This window comes from Lichenostomus cassidix, chromosome 1Ab (genome assembly GCF_008360975.1).
Source record: "Lichenostomus cassidix isolate B80296 chromosome 1Ab, HeHo_3.0, whole genome shotgun sequence".
Lineage (NCBI taxonomy): Eukaryota > Metazoa > Chordata > Aves > Passeriformes > Meliphagidae > Lichenostomus > Lichenostomus cassidix.
In genome coordinates, this window is record NC_139481.1 from 5,546,259 (window position 1) to 5,567,201 (window position 20,943).

Consider the following 20,943-nt stretch of genomic DNA (forward strand, 5'->3'; position numbering starts at 1 on the left):
TGCTAAAATTTTCCTCTGTTTATAAGTAAGTTTATAACACATTATCATAGCTAGATATTCATTGCCACGATGTTACTGTTGTTGTGTGAAAAATGACTGCAATAGGATTCACATGTGACAATGTTATTAGGTAATTTTGCCTTTGAAATACACAAGAAAAAGCTGTGCATTTGTAACTAGCAATTTACCTCTCAGAAAGAAAATAATTATATTAGGAATATGAAACCCATGCAGGTAACTAGCCTGACATTCAGCCTTGCTAACTTGGTGTTGACTTGCTAACAATACAAATCTATGTGAATATTTTCCTGACTAGTCAAATGTAAGGCCATTCAAAAATGACTCTTTTGTGTATTAATTCCATGCAGTCACAAGATTAAGAACATTTTTGTTATCTAAAAATTACAATCTCAGTGCTTGTAGCTTTTGTAGGCAATACATAAAAATAAAAAAAATACCATGATTTTCCCTAACAAAATACTTCAGCTGCAGAATTATTCTGATAGTACAAAAATAGAAAAAAATACAGGGTCCACATCATTGCCTGACACGAAAGGCTGTCTTTTCACATGGGATCAGCCTTTGTGATAGTGTCTCTAGTGACCATTTTGTCCTGTGAACACTCATATTCTATTCCAGCAGGGAGTTAATCATGGAAAGTGTGCCCATGTCTGTGCATTAACCTCATTAGTGCAGGATTTGCTTGGGCTAGATGGGGATCTGAACGAGTTTCTGAGGCTCTTGGCTAAACATCAACCTGCCCAGAGCCCACAGGCTAAGATAACCAAATGCAGCCTGACAAGTCCATTGAAGTTAAATCTACTCCTTGCAGCAGGCAATGCTCTGAATTCAACTTCCCTTTCTCTCCTCCCTAAACAATGGCCTGATCTGCAGGACTGTAATAGTAATGCCACTTCCCAATTAAAAAAAATAATAGCAGGGAAAAGAGGATAAATGGTCCTCAATGGGCTTAGAGATCTGCATCACTGCATTTTTCCTATGGGGGAGAGGGTGTGCAGAGCTATCATCTCCATCAGCTTTGTCTTGGTTCAGCAGAGTATGAGGCTGGAGTTCTGTTTCCAGATCTCCTGCTGTCTTTCTGTTTTATCTCATGGTGCTCTGCATTACCCTTCACACTCCTTCCTCAGTCTATCCAAATTATCACTAAGTTATAGGAACATAAATAAGAGTTGAGTCAACACCAGCCATTTCTTCTAAGTGCTGAGGAACATGCAGTTGTGTATTCTCAAGGCAAAACAACAGGTCCAGCTCTCAGCTGGAGCCTCGGGAAGCTGAGCTTTCTGAGCTGTTTCTGGCTGTTCTTGTTTGTTGTTCCTTACAGATACAGAACGTGTACTCACATCACCACCAGATTTCCTGGCATGGAACATACAATCCTGAACTGAACTGTGATGAACTGAGCTCTGTATTTCCTCACAAAACATCAAGCAGCTAAACCCAACATCACACTGTGTGATGCCATTTCACATTTCAGCTTGTGCCTCAGGGAATAAATGTTTCAAATCCCAAGCTGACATGGGCATGGCAGCATGGCAGGGAGATGATGGCAACATCTCCACAGCTGAGCCCAAAGGAAGATTTGTTCTTAAGAGAATACGAGGGAGAAGAGGGAGATTATATTCTGAAAACATTTCAAGTGTGTGAGCTACAGGTCAGGTACTCTCACCTCTGTGCCTAGGAAGCTCATGGAGCAGATTGTTCTGGAAACTGTGCTGAAGCACATGGAAAATAAGAAGGGGCTTGGTGACAGTCAACATGGCTTCACTAAGGGCACATCACACCTGAATTACCTGGTGGCCTTCTACAATGGAGCTATGGTGTATCATTAAAATGTTTGCTTCTGAATTTTCTTCTGTTTAGTTTCCTGAATCATTCTAGACAAAATCCAGTAGCAACCTCAAATTTAAACTTATTTCTTTTGTTTATCTGCATATAAATATAGATGCCTTCCCTTCCTCCACGTATCACCTCTGTCCTATGCCACTTCCAAACTTCAAAAAAGAAATACAGAAACACTTGTCTTTCCGATTTATATTACTTTGTCATACAACCCTGCCCTTGATTGTTTGCTTTTTTTTTCCTCCCACTGTGCAGTTTCACATAGGTATAAGCACAGGGAATGCAGAGCTGGAGCCAAAGGAGTGAACGTGTGAGAGTGAGGAAGAAGAATCACCAGAAAGTGGAGTTCAGAAGGCTCTTCTCAGAGCTCCATTTTTTCCCCACCTGCTATCTTCCCACTGATCCCCTTTTTGTTTGTGCACAGATCCTTTCTTACTGCCTAGCTTTGTTACATCATGTATCCTATAAACACAATTCTTACCAGCAAGGGATAGTGACATCCTGTGATTATTGGAAAAGGTTAGGAAATTTCTGCTGATGGCTGACAGACAATTCTCCACTTGCACAGCTGTAAATTATCATTCCTTTCTCTGAGTAAGGCTCATTTGCTATGAGAGCCACCAGACAATCATAAATAACCAACATTCCTGCATCATCCCTGAATTTTGGAGATATGGCTTATTTTTGGAAATCCCAACTCTTCATACATGTATTAATCACTATTAATGTGACTGAAACACATTACTCTCCATCAGTGGTTTTCATTTGTTTTAAACCACATACTGGCTTAGGAGCTAGAAATCACCAAAAGACTGCACTGGAAAACACACACTTGGTGTTTCCAGTAAGCAAGGAATGACTTGACTCCAATCAACTCACCAGTGTCTTAAATACACCTTAAATACCCCTGGGTATGATCCCTTTAAAAGAAAAATGAACACTAAATTCTCACAACCTTGTACTAATAAGCAGCAAGGTGTAACACTGGTGGCTCACTAGAAAATCCAAGTTCCAGAGCTCGGGAACACTTCTTTCCACTGAAATTGCCCTAAAAACCACAGCAACCACTAGCCCTCAATAAACTGTTGTCTGCTACAATTTGTTTCATCTCTGTCAACTGACCTCCCTCTGTGTCGAACGGTCTTTGAAGGCTTTGTGGACATCTTGGACTTGGGGCTGGGCACATCTCCGTTCTCAGATGGGGTGGTGTCCTTAATGGGTCCTGGTAAAGGAGCTGGCTCGTGGATAATCAGGACATCATCTTTGTTGTGCTGGCCCAGATGCTGCTTGGCAAAATCAAAGCCTTTCACACTGGGGGCTTGTAGCTGTGAGAAAAGAACAAAGACAAAAAACAGGAACTGTAAGTGATGATGAGGACAAAGGGTTTGGTTCAGATCTGCAAACGATGGCCACTGAGAGGATGGTCAGGCTGTGGTAGCCTCAGGAATGTATATGAGAGCACCAGGGGAAAGAAAACTAAATTCTCCCCAATTCTGGCATCTCACTGCAGTATATGATACACAGTTTAAAATTCCAAATCAAAAAGTCTAGTTAAAAATAGCCTTCTGATGCTGCTACTATTATTTACTGCTATTTCTTCACATTTATTCATTGTGTGAGGAGCTTTTTGTGTACTTGTGAGTGCAAGGCTGTAGACACCTGGGTACAGTCTGAAATGGCTACCACTGCCAGGTCATATTTCCACTTCTTCCAGCCAAAATGGATGCAGGATTTTAAATAATTTGAATAATGTCACTGTTGACCTTTCTCATTTTGAGCTCCCCAAATCTGCAGGAGTCTGGGAGTGCTTGTACAAACACCTAGTTCATCTGCTGAAAGATAAACACTCTGCAGATCTGAGTTACACAGCAACCTGGCAAGGACTTGTCAGCCAGCATCGATGCCCACAGCAAAAAAATGAAAAGCTATTTCTTAGGAATTTCATACTGAACAGACAAAAGAATATACAAAAGGCTTTGGAATTAAGAGAAATTATCCTGAAGATCTTATTCAATGGACATCTTGCTTGAGAAAGACACAGAATGCGGCTTTTTACTTTCCTAACTGTATTTATAAAACAAGCCAATCTCACCGTATCAATTACTTTATTCAGACTTAATCAAGGCTCCAAGTTTCAAGCTCTCTGCCGATTATTTGGGGGGCTTTGGAGTAATTGGAAAATCTGAAGAACTAATTAAGACAAAGTTTTCCTTCAAGCCCCACTCAATTTCACGGAGTTTGGAAGTTGAAAGCAGAAAGAAACGCTGGAAAATCCAGTTTTCAAAGTACACACACACACAACCTGCTGCACAGCACACACACAACCCTCTGTGTGTTCCCAGGGCTGATTTCCTGCAAAGTGAAGCATGTGCTGGAGTGCATTTCTGGGTGCTTCAGGTTCCAGATGTGTAAATGAACCCCTTTTCATAAAGCCTGGCATGCCTGCACAGCTAACTGCAAACAGACTCGTCTGATATCATGCCAAAGATAAGCTTGCCTAAGGAATATTTTGAAACAATCTCTTCAAAATATTTTCTCAGTAAGCAAACATTTTCCAAACGGTTCTTAGAAAGGGCGATGCAGCTGAGCAAGCTGCCTGTTTAAACCAGTAGATGGCAATAAAAGCTCTTCTGTAAAATCCAGCAGTTTATCTGCTGAGGTTTTGGAGTTCATTTCTCACAAAATGAGTAAGCTTATTATTGGAACAGATCTGGCTGTCTTCCCCTATATCCATTTGTCCTGGGCTTTACAACAGTCCCTTCAATTCTGCATTATGGCTGATGCAGTTATTGAATTTATGCAAATAACTGCAACCACTGATTCAGAAAGGCACTGGGGAGCTACACCAGGTGAAGGTGTCACTGTGTCTCCATTTTTTTGAGTCATGTCATCTAGTGAAGCCTTCCTGAAATTTCCCCCCCTTCAGATGTTAAATATTTGTCTTCAGGATCTTGCTTACTTAATAAAAAAGACTCCAGTCCCCTTAGCTCCAAAGATGATGATGGTTTTCACCATGTGCTGGGCACAATTCTTCCACAAAAAAATCTGGTGGTGCTCTAGCCTTTTCCTATCAACCTGCGAAGTTATTACTGCTTTTTGAACAGTGTGATGGGTGAGTTGAGCAAGAAGAGAGACAAACAGTTGAGGAATACTGGAGTTGCCAGTATGGTTTTACTAAAAATGTTGCATGAACTTCAACCTATCCTAGAGTCACTCCAGCCAACTGAGTTTGTAAACCCATCTGGGAGTAAAACAACATACTAAACCATAAAATTTTCATCTCTTTTAACTCTGAATAGTCTTACTTGTAGCTGCAGTCCAACATAACCTTTTATCTAAGCACAGCCATGGGAACAGATATATTTATGAGTACATGTAGATACACCACAGCATATGTATCCACAAATGTTTATCTGCAGACAGACCACACAGCAGCTGAATTAAAAGGCTGTTAGTACTGCAGAGACCAGCACTGACACTGTAAGAAATAGCAGTCAAGATTGTCTGAAACAACCACAACTGGATCCTCTCACACACAGGCATTGCAACAGAGTCTTGAGTTAGAACATCATAAATCCAGTTCTTCCACAGAACCCTCTTGCTCTCCCACCTTGTTAGATCCTTGGCACAGGCTTGGCCTTCTTAGGATCCAGCAGGGTGGGAGAGCAAGAGGGGTCTGTGGAAAAACTGAATTTATGGTGTTCTAACTCTGCTAGTCAAAGTTGGGCAGAGTATAAGAATGTTATTTGCAGAAGGTGGATACCCACCTCATGCCATGCAGAAGCTGGCAAACACACAGTGAAAGGAGAAGGGGATGCAAGATGAGTATTTTTTGCATATTTACTACTAGTGTGGCTAAAGACTTTCCCAGTGGGTTTCACGGGTATTTGCTGGTTGACCCAGGGGCCAATCTCAGCTATCACCACAGAACCTATAGCTGTATTTTCTTTAATAATTCCTGTCCATAGCCCCAGGGCAGCATAGCAAGGGTTAGTGTGAATTTACTGCATTACTCTCATGACACATCAAAAATATAATAATTTGCAGTTGCCTGTGTATTTGGTAGGGTCTTCTTAATTTTAACTCTTTTTTCAATACGTGTCTACTATCTCATCCAAGAAGTCATCTACATCTTCTTCCCACAAGAGTCATTTATCCATATTGTTCACAGTCACTGTTACATAAGATATTCAAAACACCTACCAAGCTACCAATAAATAAGAATATAGAAATACTGAGGCATGTTCACATTTCAGAGTCTCATTCTCCTATTCAGCTCATTTTTCTATTATCATTCCTACATATCTTTCCACATAAGCACAACTTCTGTATTTCTGTTTGCATTGCTCTTCTTCAACACAAACCCCTTTGGGATGATAGCCAGGGACTGCCTGTAAAGTATGCATACAAATTACAGTTGTGATTCAGCAACAATAATGCATATCTGAGTTAAGACACAAAAACCCCCTTGTTCAAGATAAAAGCATATTAGATCACATAGAAGGAGAGCTCTGACTCCATAGCCACCTTCAAAATACTGAAAAAAGACCCACTTGTATCCCTTGAAGTCTTTTTGTGCCATTGTGTCTCTCTTCTGATATGGGATATGATGCAAGTTACTTGTGCCATAAGCCAAACTTTTTCCAAGTCTACTTTAAAAAAAAACAACATTAAGCATCCCTGAGAAATGTGCAGAGGGGTTCCTTCACTGCTGCTGGTTTAGAAAATACGTTTAGGGACCAAAACAGTCTCTAATTTAATATTTCACTTGGTAGCAGTGTTTGTATGTAAAAAGAAGTGCATGTGCAGTGACAGTTCCTTATATTTATTACATCTTACATGGGATGCCACCACTCTGCCACTACAGCAGTGTGACAGCCTGTGCTCTCTGTGGCAAGCCTCAGACCAGAAGCAGGATTTTGAGGGCCAAAAAGGAGGCTGCATGTCCAAAATGCCACCCATTTTCTTATCTTGGACCATGTTACCTTTTTATACAAATTATGTCTCCCATTTATCACCCCAACAGCACTTCAGTCAACTATTACCATTTCGGGGAACAGGTAGAGCAGTTGAGCAAACCTGTCCTTGGGGAAAAGAAACATGTTTAGAGTTGTGTGGGTTTCTCCCATCAGGCTGGGAAATAGCAGAACACTGTACTGGCATAGAAAACCAGAACAAGTCCTTCCCTCCACTGAGAAGTCAGAACTGTTACTGCTTACCACCAAACAAATAGTGAGGAAGGCAGGAATCCCACAGAAAATACCACCTCCGGAATTCTGCTTCTAGAGTAGGATTAAAAACAAACAGAGAAACCCCCAAACTTACAAAACTTTATAAAGCCTGAAATTCTCAAGACACCTGTTCTGAAATGTTTTCTTAAGACAGATCCTTCTCACGGATTTTCATCATCCCTCTTCCTCTCCTTTGTGCATTTCTTCCAGCCACACTAATATCACCATGACAGCTCAGTAAATTTCACAAAATACAAGAGGGATCATGTTGTTGAAAGCCCATAACTCTGAGCACATATATGCCCACAGGCTGCTGAGATAACTGCTGTAACAGGCAGGATTTTGTTTCTGAATCACACACAGTTTTAGCTTTCCTTCTCAGACAGAAATGCCGCTGGGTGAATACGATCTTCATCATGGTTTGGTGAGGTTCCTTTGCACACTGGTTGGATGGAAGTGTCAGGAGTAAGTTGGAAAAAGACTGGCAATCTTATAGGATAGACAGGTCACTGCTGTCTCAGTTTGACCAGATTTTTGTCCATAAGTCATGTTAAAGAATTACTCCTCTAAGGCTATGTTCACAACTCCAAGAGCAACTGCAACCTCTGAGAGAGGTAGCACAACACATAAAAAATTACAAATTAAAGGAACTATTTTCTAAACTTGTGAAGCAAACAAATACATTCTAACATGGCTCTCACCATCTGAGCAGAGCATATATACTACACAGTCCAAAAACACATCCTCTCTGCAAATAATGAAAAAAGTGCTGCTACTTTTAACCACAGACTTCAAAGATAGAGCATAGGTCAGCAATTTGCATTTATTTTTTCATGCTGGTATTTTGTTGTGTTCAATGACTCCCACATTTATATACCTAAAAGGGGTTTAATGTGCACAGAAAGTGCATTCACATATTCTGAAGAAGTATCCTGCTTGCTGAAATGAAATTGCAAGTTTCAACTCCAAGTGGGTAGCAACATCAAAACCTCAGGCAACAATGATTTAATGTGTATCTTGAAAATAGGTTCTTTTTGTTTAACTCCTTTTGGAAAGTAACTACTATATAAACATGACTCTATAAATCCACTGTATATATGTATATAACTATGAATAGCATATTCAATTCTACTCTCCACCTCTCAAAAAAGATGGAAAAGAATAAGAAAAAGTTCAGATTATTCAAAGGTTCAAAGTCCAGTTCAAAAGAAGGGATTAGAGAACTGGGACTCTTCTGATTGGAAAAAGAGATGATGGAGATGGGAGTATGACAGAGATGAGTTCAGAAGGACCAACTAAGTTCATGGAAAATAAGTATGTTGAGGGTTGCTAAATATCACCACTTCTATTTGTGTCCTTGAGACACAAACAACTGGAAGCTGAAGAGTTACTCAAGGCAAAGCAATACAGGTACTTGCCCTGTCCTTCTCCCCTTCTCTAGGCTATTCCTTGTGGCATTTGGGCTAGCTGGCCTTTTGGAATGACCTCAAGACAGATACTCAGATGTTTGTAAGAAAGCAGCTGGAGACATTTTAGGTTTTTATACCTATTTGTATAAGCAGAATATCTAAGTGTGGTATTTTATTTCTACCATTTGTGAATAGTTAATCCTCATTACAGAAGAAGAGTTACTACAAAAGAGCTCTTTCAGAGGAATTGCCATCAGAGGAATGTATTGTTGAGAAGTAATTAAGATGTTGAATACTGCATCCCTTGTTAGAATCCAGCTATTGACTCTGAAGCAGATCCTGTATCCCAAAAAAGACAACAGTTCGGGTAGCTAGTCAAGGTAGCTATTAGAAATGAATGATGTTTGTTATGCAAACATGAATCGCTTGCATAAACTCATGTCAGTTTTCAAGTAGTTTTTATAAGATTGGTGTCAGCTGCCTTTCTTAACACGAGTCTCTTTTGACTGAATTTTTCTGCAATGCAGAGCTGTTGCCTCGACATTATACAGATGAACAAAAGGATTACAGGATGTCAAAACATCACAAGAATTCTCTGCACCAGGAGCAGAAGCCTAGCATTTAGCCTCCAGCAGGGCTGGCCTCTGATCTTGGGAACATCCAAGAGATAGTCTACTGAATACACAATAATAAGCAAAACTCTCAATTCAGAGGTGTAAAGTCACACCTGACACATGACATTTGGATATCAGATATTCCTGCTTGGGGGGGAAATAAAAATCCACACAAGTGCCTCTCAGACATCTTGCAGAAGGCACAACTCATTAGCTGTGACCGTGAGCAGATTAAAGCAGACGTGCAAGGGCTGGTGACAGTCCCCAGGTGATGGTGACACTTCAGCTGAGGTGTGCTGGCACACGAGGCCAACTGGCAGCCCTCCAGCTCTGGCATTGCCTGTGCTGCTGAGCAAGGAGAAGGTGCAGTACTTTGTCCAAGGCTTTGTGGGGACAAACCCACTCCACCTGTGGCACATGAGGGACTCTGAGTCAGAATGACATATTCAGTCTCTAAGAGCCACAGTGGCATGCAGAAGGCTCCAGAGAGGAGTGACATCTAACTGGACAAGCAGGCATTTTTCCCCATGGCTTTTAGGATGTGCCCATGGAAAAACAAGGAGCTGAGCAAACCACTCAAAGCTATCACTGTAATGACTTCAACACACCCAACACTTACAAGAGAACATCCAAGACCTGCAAAATAAACTGCCAATTAGCTTGTCCACAGGTGTCAAGTTCTTGCCATTAGGTCAGGGAGCCTTTCCCTGAAAAACTGTTTATCCCAGGAAGGGATTTGACATTTTTCCTCAAATGCATGTACACAGAAGGGCAAGTGAAACCCCTAGTGAATCAGGTTCCTTTCAATTTTTGGATGTCCACAGAGAAAGAAATAATATTGCTGACTCTGCTTCCACTGTGGATAACATGTAAAATGTTTTTTTGCTCCCTGGGGAAGAGGAAAGGAGTGTTTTTGCACAAAAACATCACAGGCCCAGTACAGAGCAAAATGATGGGTTGGGCATTAAAGAAATGTATCAAGTTTATCATGAAGAAAAATAACCAGTGGCAAAAATTCAGTTGCCCACAAGACACAGCTTCTTTGCAGGAAAAAAAACCTTGGGACAAGGAAGAGGTTAGGACAATGTTATGGTGGATACAGGCAATTGCAAGAGAAAAAATCCTGTTATTTAAAAATGCCACTTGTGCATCTTTTTACTTCATAAGGCAAAGACATCTTTATCCAGTGCCACAACCCAGGTCACATCAAGGTGAATTTCCAGTAGGATGCTATGGCTTACAGAACAAGTCATGAATATTTGATGTGCCCTTTAAATATCTTAGTATCATCTCTTCAAAAGAATTATCCTTGCACAGACCAATGAATCTTGCATGGATTCACTGCTCTCCCCTGCTTCCTTAACTCTCCCTTTAAAAAGCATACAAATAACTTTGATCTAAGTATGTTTCCCCATTTAATCTCCAGAATGAAAAAGGAAACCTAACATTTTGCAGTATTGTTGATCCTGTTATGACGCAAAGAGATGGATTAGCAAATCAAGAGTCTCTTCAAAATCCTTTACTTTTTATTACTTTACGATCAAACCTGCTTTTGCTAGCATCAGTTCTCACAAAACTTTTCTTTCCCATGTATTTATGGGAAGAATAAAATCCACTGAAGCAGCATATAAGTAAAAAATCCCTTAATAATACGCTCCCTCTCTATACTCTTTACAGAAAGTAATATTATGAGCCTTTTTAAGCAGGATCCTTGTGCAAGACACTGATGCTGTAATGAAGCTGGAAGGCTAGATGGAAGGAACAGGAACTGGTGGAGTTGTATTTCTGATGTGCAGAACAGGCTTTTGCCATATCCAGCCTGCCCTGCCCATGCCATTACCTTAGGAGAAACATTATTTTTGCTATTATCTATATTCCCTTTAAGAACAGCCTGGCCTTAAGGGTGGGGCCAAGCAGCACATCTGCTTTTATTCTGGGGAAAGGAGGAAATGGTTTGCAAAGTAGATTCTTCCAGTTGCTTGATGCACAAAGTGATAAAAATTTAAGACACTTTTTATTGCTTTACCTCCACTGGCACAAGGATTGAACTAGATGTCCTTACAGGTTTTTTCTAGTTTGCTCAGAGTGACTTCCCCAAAGAAGGCAGTGACAGGCTCCCCAGGCAATCCAAAATGAGACTTGCATATAAACAAGTCTGAGGCTTCTGACTCATGAATGATTAAGATGAAGAATATTGTGGAAGCGGTGGGGAAAAGCAACTGACATATTTTGTTTAAAAAAAGTAATTACATGAAAGATGTTCCTGGCCTTAGAGCCAATCCAATCCAGTTGCTTCCTTGCAAAAAAAGCTTGTGAGAGCAAAGAGGTATTGAAAATGTGATCAAATAATGTACCAAGGGTAATGGTCCCCTCTTGCCTCTTTTGTATGACCCTTCTCAAATTAGTCAAAACTACTGTGGGGAACTTCCTCAGCCAAAAATCTGTATTATATACTACCACAGCACAGGTGAAACAAGGTGGAGTTCATCAAAGGGAGTTCATCCCACTTGTTGCCAGCCTGGATTCTGACACACAATCTGCACTCACAAGACAAGTGGAAGTTCCTATTGATTTGTTCTGACTGCTTTGGAAGTGCAAACGCTTTCTGTTTCTCTCATCTTTCACATCATTAATTATCTTGAAAGAGAGCATGGTGTACAGACAAGGCTTGTTATGGAGAAAACTGTGTGACTGAACATGAGGTGACAGTGCAAGAACATGACTGCAGTGCCACAGGATTAGCACAGGCAGATTATTTTGCCTTTAATAATGCCTCTGAAGGTATTGTCAGTAATAAGCATTTCTGACACACACGGGTTCTCTTTGATTGTAAAAAGAAAGTAACCTTTCAGGCACTTTGTCATTCTTTTTACTGAATACATCCTTTGTGAAAATCCGGATCACATATTTTTTACAGTCTTGGGCAAGAAAAAGACAAGAGCACTGAATTTCTCACCATCCTACCCAGCACTCTGGCCAACATGCTCACTTATGCAGGCACCCACAAATCCACTAATTAATGTTCTAGTACTGCAACAGGCTCAACAATGGCAACAAACATGGAGAAGAACATGGAGCAGCCAGGATAGGTTCTAGCAAATTCTAGTTCCAGCATGAGGTATGATGAGTGGTGCACTTTAGCTGTCAATTTTGTTTAGCAGAAACCCTCCAAAGAAAAATTCTGCCTTCTGGGGAAAACAAGGTCAGTGATTCAAGACTCAGTAAATTTTTTCTTATTCAGTCTCAGCCACAGCCTTGAAATGAAGTGATAAAGAAAGCTTCTTTTCAGCCTCAGTGCCCACATTTCAGAAGGATGTATCTATCCTAATGCAGTACCATACACCCAGGAGAATAAATAAAACACTATGGGATTCTTGACTTCAACTATCATTAGACTACTTTCCTCCTCTTTTTTTTTCCTCCCTCTAAACTAGGATGCTCTAAAACTGTGTTTACACATGCTAGTTAAGGATGCCAGGTGTTCCCCAGGGTCTCACATTCATTTATGCTCAGAATCCTCAAGGCTCCTCTCAGCACAGCTTCCCCTTTTACCTTCTGTCGCTGCTGAATGTTGCTCATTGTGTCTGGCTGGAACTCCAGCTTGTCTGTTCGGCAGAGTTTCCAGTACAAAATAATAACAATCAGGAGCACCACGGCCACTGGGACTGCCACCCCAACAATAATCCACAGGTTGCTGTTCTGGGTCTCTGAAGTGGATTCCTTCATCTTCTCCACGGCTGCAAAGTTAAAAGGAAGGCAGCAATATTATGTGGTTATGTTTTAAGCTGAGGACACTTCAAGGTTGGGTATTTTTAGGCTCTTGTAAATACTAGTTAGGGAATTTATCAGCAACCAGCTGCACATCACAGGAAATGTCAAACCACCACCGTAAGTTAAGGTACAGAAGATCAATTGTCCTGGGCCACCTTCTGAAGACCTGTGCTTAAAATACTAATGAAAACGCACTTCTGCCACATCATCCTGTAACCCAAAACTAAGCTGACAGAGTGAAATGGGTCTAAAAAAAATTACTCTGCCACTAGCAAAGGTAAGATGGACTTTCCAACATTGCTGCCTGTTTCCTGCTTTAAGCAGTATTACCAGCTGCCTCTTCTCTTCAACATTTTTTTATCACAATCAATTTGAAAACAGTAAGGCTCTCCTCCCCAAGGTGTCTAGTTCTGCATAGCTTCACTGCCAGTGTGTGAGATCCTTTAGTCCCAAACAGAAAACAGAACTGCTGGAAAGAGTAATCAAGCAAGTCATTCTTGTAAAAAGTACACTAAAAGAACTGACAAAACTTTCATTTGCTCTGTTTTGCATAGTAGTTACATGTGGGACTAAATATCGTAGCAATAATACATTTCTAGTCAAATTATGCACTTTGTAAAAATTATGTTTTCAAGTTAAAAAGAGTATTTCTATTTCTATTCATTTTTATATATCATTTACTAATAGCCATTCTAATGATGAACCTAGAGCTTAATGGAACATATAAGTCTTATATTTTATACATCTAACAGCTCATATCTGGCATTATTTTTTTGTTATAAAAATAACCTTTTTTTGGCACAGTTTCTTCCAGTAAGACGCATTTAAAGACTTCTAATGATGGGTCAAAGATAAGTTTCAACATGCACAACAAGCAATAAACACATCACGAAGCTTGTTCAACACTTAATATTTTTGTTTATCTAGTAAAAGTTTACATTACTTTTACATTATGTTCATTAAGAGATTATATTATTTATATATTACTGATGGACAAACAAGCAAAACTAAGGTCAATCATATTCAACAGAGTAAATAAATGCCCCAACTACCATTAGTGGAGATGTTTCCCAGAAAAAGTAATTCAGACAAAAAAGCAGTGAGTTGTGTTTAACTTCACTGCCATTACTCAGCTAAAGGAAACATTTCATACCAATGCACTCCCATCTCACAGCTGTGGGGTTTGTGCAAGATAAACTGTAAAGAAATATTGGCCTAGCAGGACGAGATGAAAACGGCAGGAAGGTCTTTGGTGAGCACAGGACTTTTCCAGCACAAGCACTGCAGTGACTGCAGTGAGGTTGGACTCTGCTGCAGCCCTAAGCTCAGCAGGGTCTTCAAGAACACTGCAAGGCTGCTAAATTGGATTTCCTCAGGAGAGGCAAAGCTGCAGCATTCCAAGAACAAACCACTGCAACAGTGGGCACTGTGCAGTGCCATGGAAAGCCAAACACCCTTGCTGTGTGCCTTGCAGGCTCAGTGTGGGTTTGGCAGGGCTTACGCTGTGCCACGGCGCCTTCAATGCGGTACCCCAGGATGATGGCAGCCCGCTGGATGTCCACTCTGTTCATCAGGTCTGAGCACTTCAGAGCACTCAGTCTCTCCCCATCTTGGTCCTCCACGAAATAGATCAGCTCCACGGGGTTATCCACACCAGCTAACCGCGACACGTTCACAATCTGAAAGGAAATTGCGAAGCTTTTACATTTTAAGTTGTGTTTATTTGGAGCTCCCATACATTTCACAGTCCATACTCTCTCCTGTTGTAACTGAAAGGAAAATTTCAAGGGAAGTGACCCCTTGTATAACACATTTTCATGGCATACCCTTTTTTTCTCCCCCCTACTTGTATCGTAACAGATCTGGTAAGGAAGAGAATCGCTTTCACTCTAAAGGTGCCAACACTGTGCCACCCTGGCAGCCTCTACTGCCTTTAGCAATTGCTGGTTAGAAGAAGAGTGACTGCACTTTTCCCTTCTCTAAATACCTACCTTAACTTTAATTTGTTATTCATGACACACACACCTCTTTGCTCCAATTTTTCTAAATGTTAAGCAGCTACACAGATGAATATTCTGTTAGCATCAAATAAAACTGTTTGCTCTGCTTCAACTCAAACACTTGCACAGTCACCTTCATCCTCCCAACAGCTCCCCTTGGCATCCACCTTTCTTCAGGAAGGAATGTATGTGACGCTGTGGGGAGCAATTCTTCCTCCCTACATCTAAAGACATTAATAATCAAAAGAATGCATGCTATGAGGAAGCCCTGTAGATACTCTCCAACCACCAAACATCTACATTGCATATGAGAATCACATAACTTTGAGTTCCTGCAAAATTACGACTTTTTATATAACAACTCTCCTCTGTGTAACAATTTACCATGTAATGGTGAGCTCAAACAAGAATTAGGACAAAAAATAGTATGAGGTATTCTGTCATGGTTTGGTTGTTTTTTTTTTTTAATAGTTTGAAGGGCTCTGGAAGGAACTGACAAATAGAGCAACGTATTTTGCTTCCTTCAGAATTATCCTTCTGCTATAAAGTACAGATTTAATAAATTGTAATCTCAGAAACTGCCCATAGGCCTAAAGTAAAGCAAACACACAAATGTTTGCATGTCTGAGGCTTACAAAAGCAAAGCCTTGTATTGTTTTCTTTCCTAGTTTCCAACTAAACAAATCATGTTGAAGGAAAGAAGTGTAATTTCTAGCTCAACAGGAATGATGTTCTGGCTTTGGGGAACAGCAACTCAACATGTCCTAAAAAGCACTTCTCAGGAGTGGTAACAGCAGCGTGTACATATGTATATATATAATGTATATATTATATATATGTGTATATATTATATATATATATAATGACTGCTCACACCACACAGAGAGAAGCTGCAGACAAAATTTCAAAACCATGGGGAGATGGTTATGGATTTGTATTCTGGGAAAGCTGATCACTAGCAGGGCAGTCTGGAAGCAAATACAAGACAATTAGACTTGCACATAAAAACAGTGACTGTAACAATATCAATACCTCAGTTTCTATCTCTGCCACACTGATTTGCTGTATTTTACTTATTGATCATTTAAATTCACCTCTGAGTTTGCTGCAACACAGGAAATGGCACACTGGGTGTGAACTGTTATAAATCCAGTCATAGAATTGAGGCACACAGTCACTGTGTCTATTTTTTATAGATTTTCTGTATTCTAAGTTTTGTGACACATGGCTCCAAATTATACTCTTTGTGCAGCTTCAGACTGGTTTAGCCTCTGTCCTTGAGAGTGCTAAGAATGCAAGCAGAGACAAATACTATTTTCCAGGCATCCAGCAAAGCAGCACACATGTAAGGAAACATTTAAGCCTTTTACATTTATACTTTGGCAGTGAGGGATGACATAGGGAGGAAGGAGATAGAATAATTTCAAAGACAGGAGGAAGAAAGTGGGGGAAAATAAGAAAAAAAGAAGAAAAGCCTAATTAAACTTCTGTGTGCATAAATGATACCATCTTTGTTGATACTAGATGTGCATTTAACCTCCACAGAGGAAAGGCTTAACTGTGTTCAGGTGTCAGTAAATTTAATTTAAAAAGTGTTTTTCAAGTGAATATCATAGGTCAGTGAGCAGAGTTGCCTTGGTAACAAAATCGAGTTCCTAATTTCAAGCAGGGAAACCCAAGTGGTGGGGAAACTCCCAAGGCATTCCCAGAGTTCCTGCCAGCCAGTGGGACGTCCTGGTCAGCAATCCCCACAGGAATAAAGAACCCCTGGCTGAACTATTTTGGGGTCTGGAAGGCATGAGCACCACTTAGAAACAAGCAGGAATGCACATGTAATCTCCAAAATGCATGCATGAGGATTACTTTCCTTTCTTTGCTGCATTCATCACCTTGGGGAAAACAAAATAATCGAAAAATATTATTTTTCTGTGTTATTAGAAGCAGAATTTTAGTGTCTGGGCAGTTAACTCAAGGTGTTCTGTGGTTTGGGCACACAGAGGTGGAACAGGCTGTGAGCAATCTGACAGAGGAGCCACTTGCTGCCCAGGGTGGCCAAAAGCCTCAGAGGGAAAGGTGAAGCACCAGCAGCACCCAAGGGCTTTATTAATAAACCTAAAAACTCTCAGCAACACAGGCTTGCTTCAGACAGACGGAGACACACATAAGCTGTCAGCAGAAAAACAAGAAAAGAACCTCTGCCTTAATGAAAAGCTCAATTCAGTCATTACATTCCCTCCTAGCTGCTACTTCCTCACACACATTGCAACTAAAACACTTCCTAACATGTTCTTTAAATCAGAGCACTGCTCTTCTTATCATTTACTAGGATAATCTTTTCACTTTCTATTAGGTTCAAAGGACCAAGCACATTGAAATGAAGGCAAATTAATTTTTTTTTTTAATTAGCTGTTGGTGTATTTTTAAACGACAATCAAGCCATTTAATTCCTAAAAAATGTAATGAGAATGGAGTTATTACAGCAAGCTATTGACAAAATACAGCACAGATCTCTGCAGATGCAATGCAAACTACATTAAGCATGTGCCTTCAAATCTGCAGCAAGAGAAGATGCATATTGAATATATGTATGACTTACTCTGTTTAAAACATTAACACAACGTCACACAAAAATCAGTGGAACTATCACAAGTGTAACATCCAGGTGTGAGGCTTCAGAGGGGCTTTTGTACAGAATAGGCTTTTTTCTCTTTTTATCATGGAGTGCCACCTGTTAACAGCACAGACAGTCAAACAGGAGGGAAAAGCCTGCTATTTGGGTATCCTCCAAAGCTCTTAGAGTGTCTAGGTTTAAAGCATAATTTTTAACATTCCTAGGTACTAACACATGCCTTTAGAAATGAAATCTAAACCTCACAAGGTATCACTTCTATTTCCTGGGCATGTGAAAGGAAACTAATATGCCTGCAGTAACATTCACAAATAATTGCTTCACCTCCTGACCTGCAGTCCTGATTTTCCACAGAGCTTAGAAATGTCACATTTCAATACACTATAAATATCTTTCACCTCAGGAAAAACTCTGGTCTATAGGGTCACAACACAAGTGAAATGTGAGTCTAGTCTTCAATAGATATATGCATGTTCTGTTAGGAAAACTATCCAATGCTTTTGTTCTTATTTTCACTTCATTGTGCTCTACTATCAGAGCATATCTTGTGTGCAAGAAATATATATGGGAAAATCTGAATATAAAGCACAAGAAACATTATTAGCTCTCCCAGAAGACACAAACAGATGCACATATCCAACACACTACAAACAGAGCTTATCAACAGGGCTGTGAGGAACAGAATTAACAACAGTAAGAGTTTTATAAGAGATGCCCATGGACAAGATCCTCAGCTGGATTTTCACTTTCCAAAACACTACTCTTTATCTAAAAAGGAAGTGCCCATAACTTTGTGCATGAAAAAATACATTACCTGAGCTTTGTTACCTAAAATCATAAACCTGTAATCTAAACACACACATTTTATAGGCTATAGTATCTTTGCTAGCAACATAAGGAATATTTGTTTAATTTATATGCAAAGGGAGGACAAAGGCATAATGAACAAAGTGCAATAAGAGGTGCTGGGAATAGAAGATCTGAAGTAGACACCTATTTGCAGCAATTCAAAGCTGTACAGAAGAAAAATAAAATAAAATCTCTATTACTGAAACAGATGTTTCTGAGACAAGAAAACAGCAGTAAGAATATCCCAACATCTGGAAATTTAAGTGGTAGCAAAAACTGGAGGATTAAATTAAATAAAGACAATAGGTCTGAAATACAAAAAGGGCATCTGGGAGGTAAACCAACTGTCAATGAATTAGCTGGAAAAGGTAATTTTTAAGAAGATAAGCCATTAAAAAGTACTTTGGCTCACAGATTGTTGTACTGACTAGAAAGAACAGACGAGAATTTTAAACTTTGAATTAAATATCCAAGTCTTCCTGGACTTTATGTGAAGAAATCCACTTCTGACAAAACTCTAAAACAGCACTGGAATCCAGACAGCAAAAGTTGCTATGTGTGCAAAATTTAGCATGATTAATCATTTATACCTGAAATCCAAGCCTGTGACCAGGAGTAGTGTGACAAATAAGAAGTTAAGGGGTAGAATATACTACTCTACTGCTGCATCAAACTGCACACAATTCTCTTTTGTATTTCTACACCACTGCCAGAGAGCTGTGAAGTAGCTGTCCCAGCAGATTGATTTTTTACTTTTGTTTTCAGATGATCATCCTATTCCTTCTGCTAGGCACCTCATGTAAGCCAAGCTAGATAAGAGCATTTTTAAAAATAGGATGTTGGTAAAATAATTTTCAACATAGTTTCTAAGAAGCCATCAGAAAGTTTAAGCAGGCACTTAAAATGATCAGTTATTTGCATTTGTTATGTTCAGCCTGAAAGACAAGAAGAACCATATTTTTAGGTGCAGAACACAAGTACCAACTAGCTAAACGTGACTTGTACTTTTGAGTTGTATTTCCCAACTCAAAACCCAAACCAGGTTAACTTACTCAGTAATTTATCACCCTTTATTGTTCACCCTCTGACTCTGAGCTCTCAATACCTGCACGATGTTGCTGCCTGCAAAGCTGGCTCGCCTCCAAATCCTCCCTCTGACCAGAGCCTCGTTGAACAGGTGAGCGAGTTTCCTTTCCATCTCAGCTCTGAACACCTCCTCCTGAATCCGCTGGTCCACAACACCCAGGAGAACTGCATTGCACACAAGGCAAGCCAAGAAAACAGATTTATTAGTAAGACTTTCCAGTGCCTTCTCCTCAACTTCATTTACAAGCTTTGAGTTGCCCTGTGACAGCTCATGACAAATTTGAGAGCACCTGTATTTATAGGGGAATTCTGCCTTGTTCAGCTGGAGGTAACATCCTGGAAAAGGAAGACATTCTGTGGGAAAAAGTCAAAATATGTAATTTGGGGGGAAAAAAATTCTAGCCTTAACCAGGCTAGACAGACCCAGGATAACAAGGAAACTATTTCCATTTAAAAAATGCATAAAACGATGAGCATTCAGTGAATGGTTTAAAAACTACTTAAAGAGAAAGCTTAGTCTAAATTGTCTGCTTCAACTAACTGCAGTCAAAGTGCTGTGATCAGAAGTGATCCAGGGGTGGAAATGAGGAGGGCAAGGGTTCAGAGTCATGGAGAAAAAGTAGAACAGCAATGCATGAATAAAGCTGTGTATTCAAGTGCAACTTCCCTTGCTAAGATTAACAAATATGCCAATCACAGCACAAAAAAAAGTGGGTTACAGCCCTGCTCACTTGGCAACCAGGTAGCCTGGGTCACTGGGGCAGCTGATGCTGGGAGGAATCCCTGAGGGAAGCTGAAAAAAAGGGTGGATCTTTGCTGGCAAGATGGCATCCAGTTAAAGTGGAGTGAATGGAGCAATAGTCATTCAAATCACCCAACTGAGCAATCCTACTCACTGCTGACTGCAAGAAATAAATTCAGTTTTAATTCCCTTCCACTAAAATTATTTATAGTTTTTCAAAGCCCCTTTTTTTGCGTTCCCATATTTGTTTTTTACATTGTGGCACTTAATAAAAAGCCACCAATTAAATCAAATCAATTAATTATCATTTTAACTTTTTCATTTTTAAAACTAATATATTGAAGGCACTTTTTCAATTTAAAGCTTTTCACTGCAGATGTCAGAAAAAGGAAACATTTTCATGATTTCTCACTGAGATCAACAGCATCTGTCTTCTAAATTAAATCATAGACTAAGTATCTCAGAATTAAATAGCAAAATAGACAGTGACCTAAGGATATTATATACACCGAAAACTGCTCTTGCCTGTGTATTGGATTTCAGTATCAATGAATTATGTTTAATAGCATGAATTGTATTCTACAACAGAGGGAGAACACTGCATACCCCAGCATTTTATGACTATTGGGATACGTACACATATATCTGGGTAATTTGATATTAAAAACCTTTACATGCATAGATTCTATCATCTTGGTATGCCATGATTCATTACCCTTACAATACAATGCACTGACTGGAAGGACTGACCC

At 39.9% G+C, this 20,943-nt stretch overlaps 1 protein-coding gene across 4 annotated transcripts in view; it reads right to left on the reverse strand.

Moving 5' to 3' along the window:
- KIAA1549 (KIAA1549 ortholog) overlaps nucleotides 1-20,943 on the reverse strand; it is a 115,851-nt gene that overhangs the window by 22,111 nt on the left and 72,797 nt on the right. For all 4 annotated transcript variants that reach the window (XM_085049578.1, XM_085049577.1, XM_085049580.1 and 1 more), the window contains exons 8-11: nucleotides 19,469-19,614; nucleotides 14,387-14,564; nucleotides 12,667-12,851; nucleotides 2,983-3,185 (exon numbers count right to left, since the gene is read on the reverse strand). In XM_085049578.1, the coding sequence (XP_084905704.1) occupies nucleotides 2,983-3,185; nucleotides 12,667-12,851; nucleotides 14,387-14,564; nucleotides 19,469-19,614 (712 nt within the window). The remainder of the gene's footprint in view (nucleotides 1-2,982; nucleotides 3,186-12,666; nucleotides 12,852-14,386; nucleotides 14,565-19,468; nucleotides 19,615-20,943) is intronic.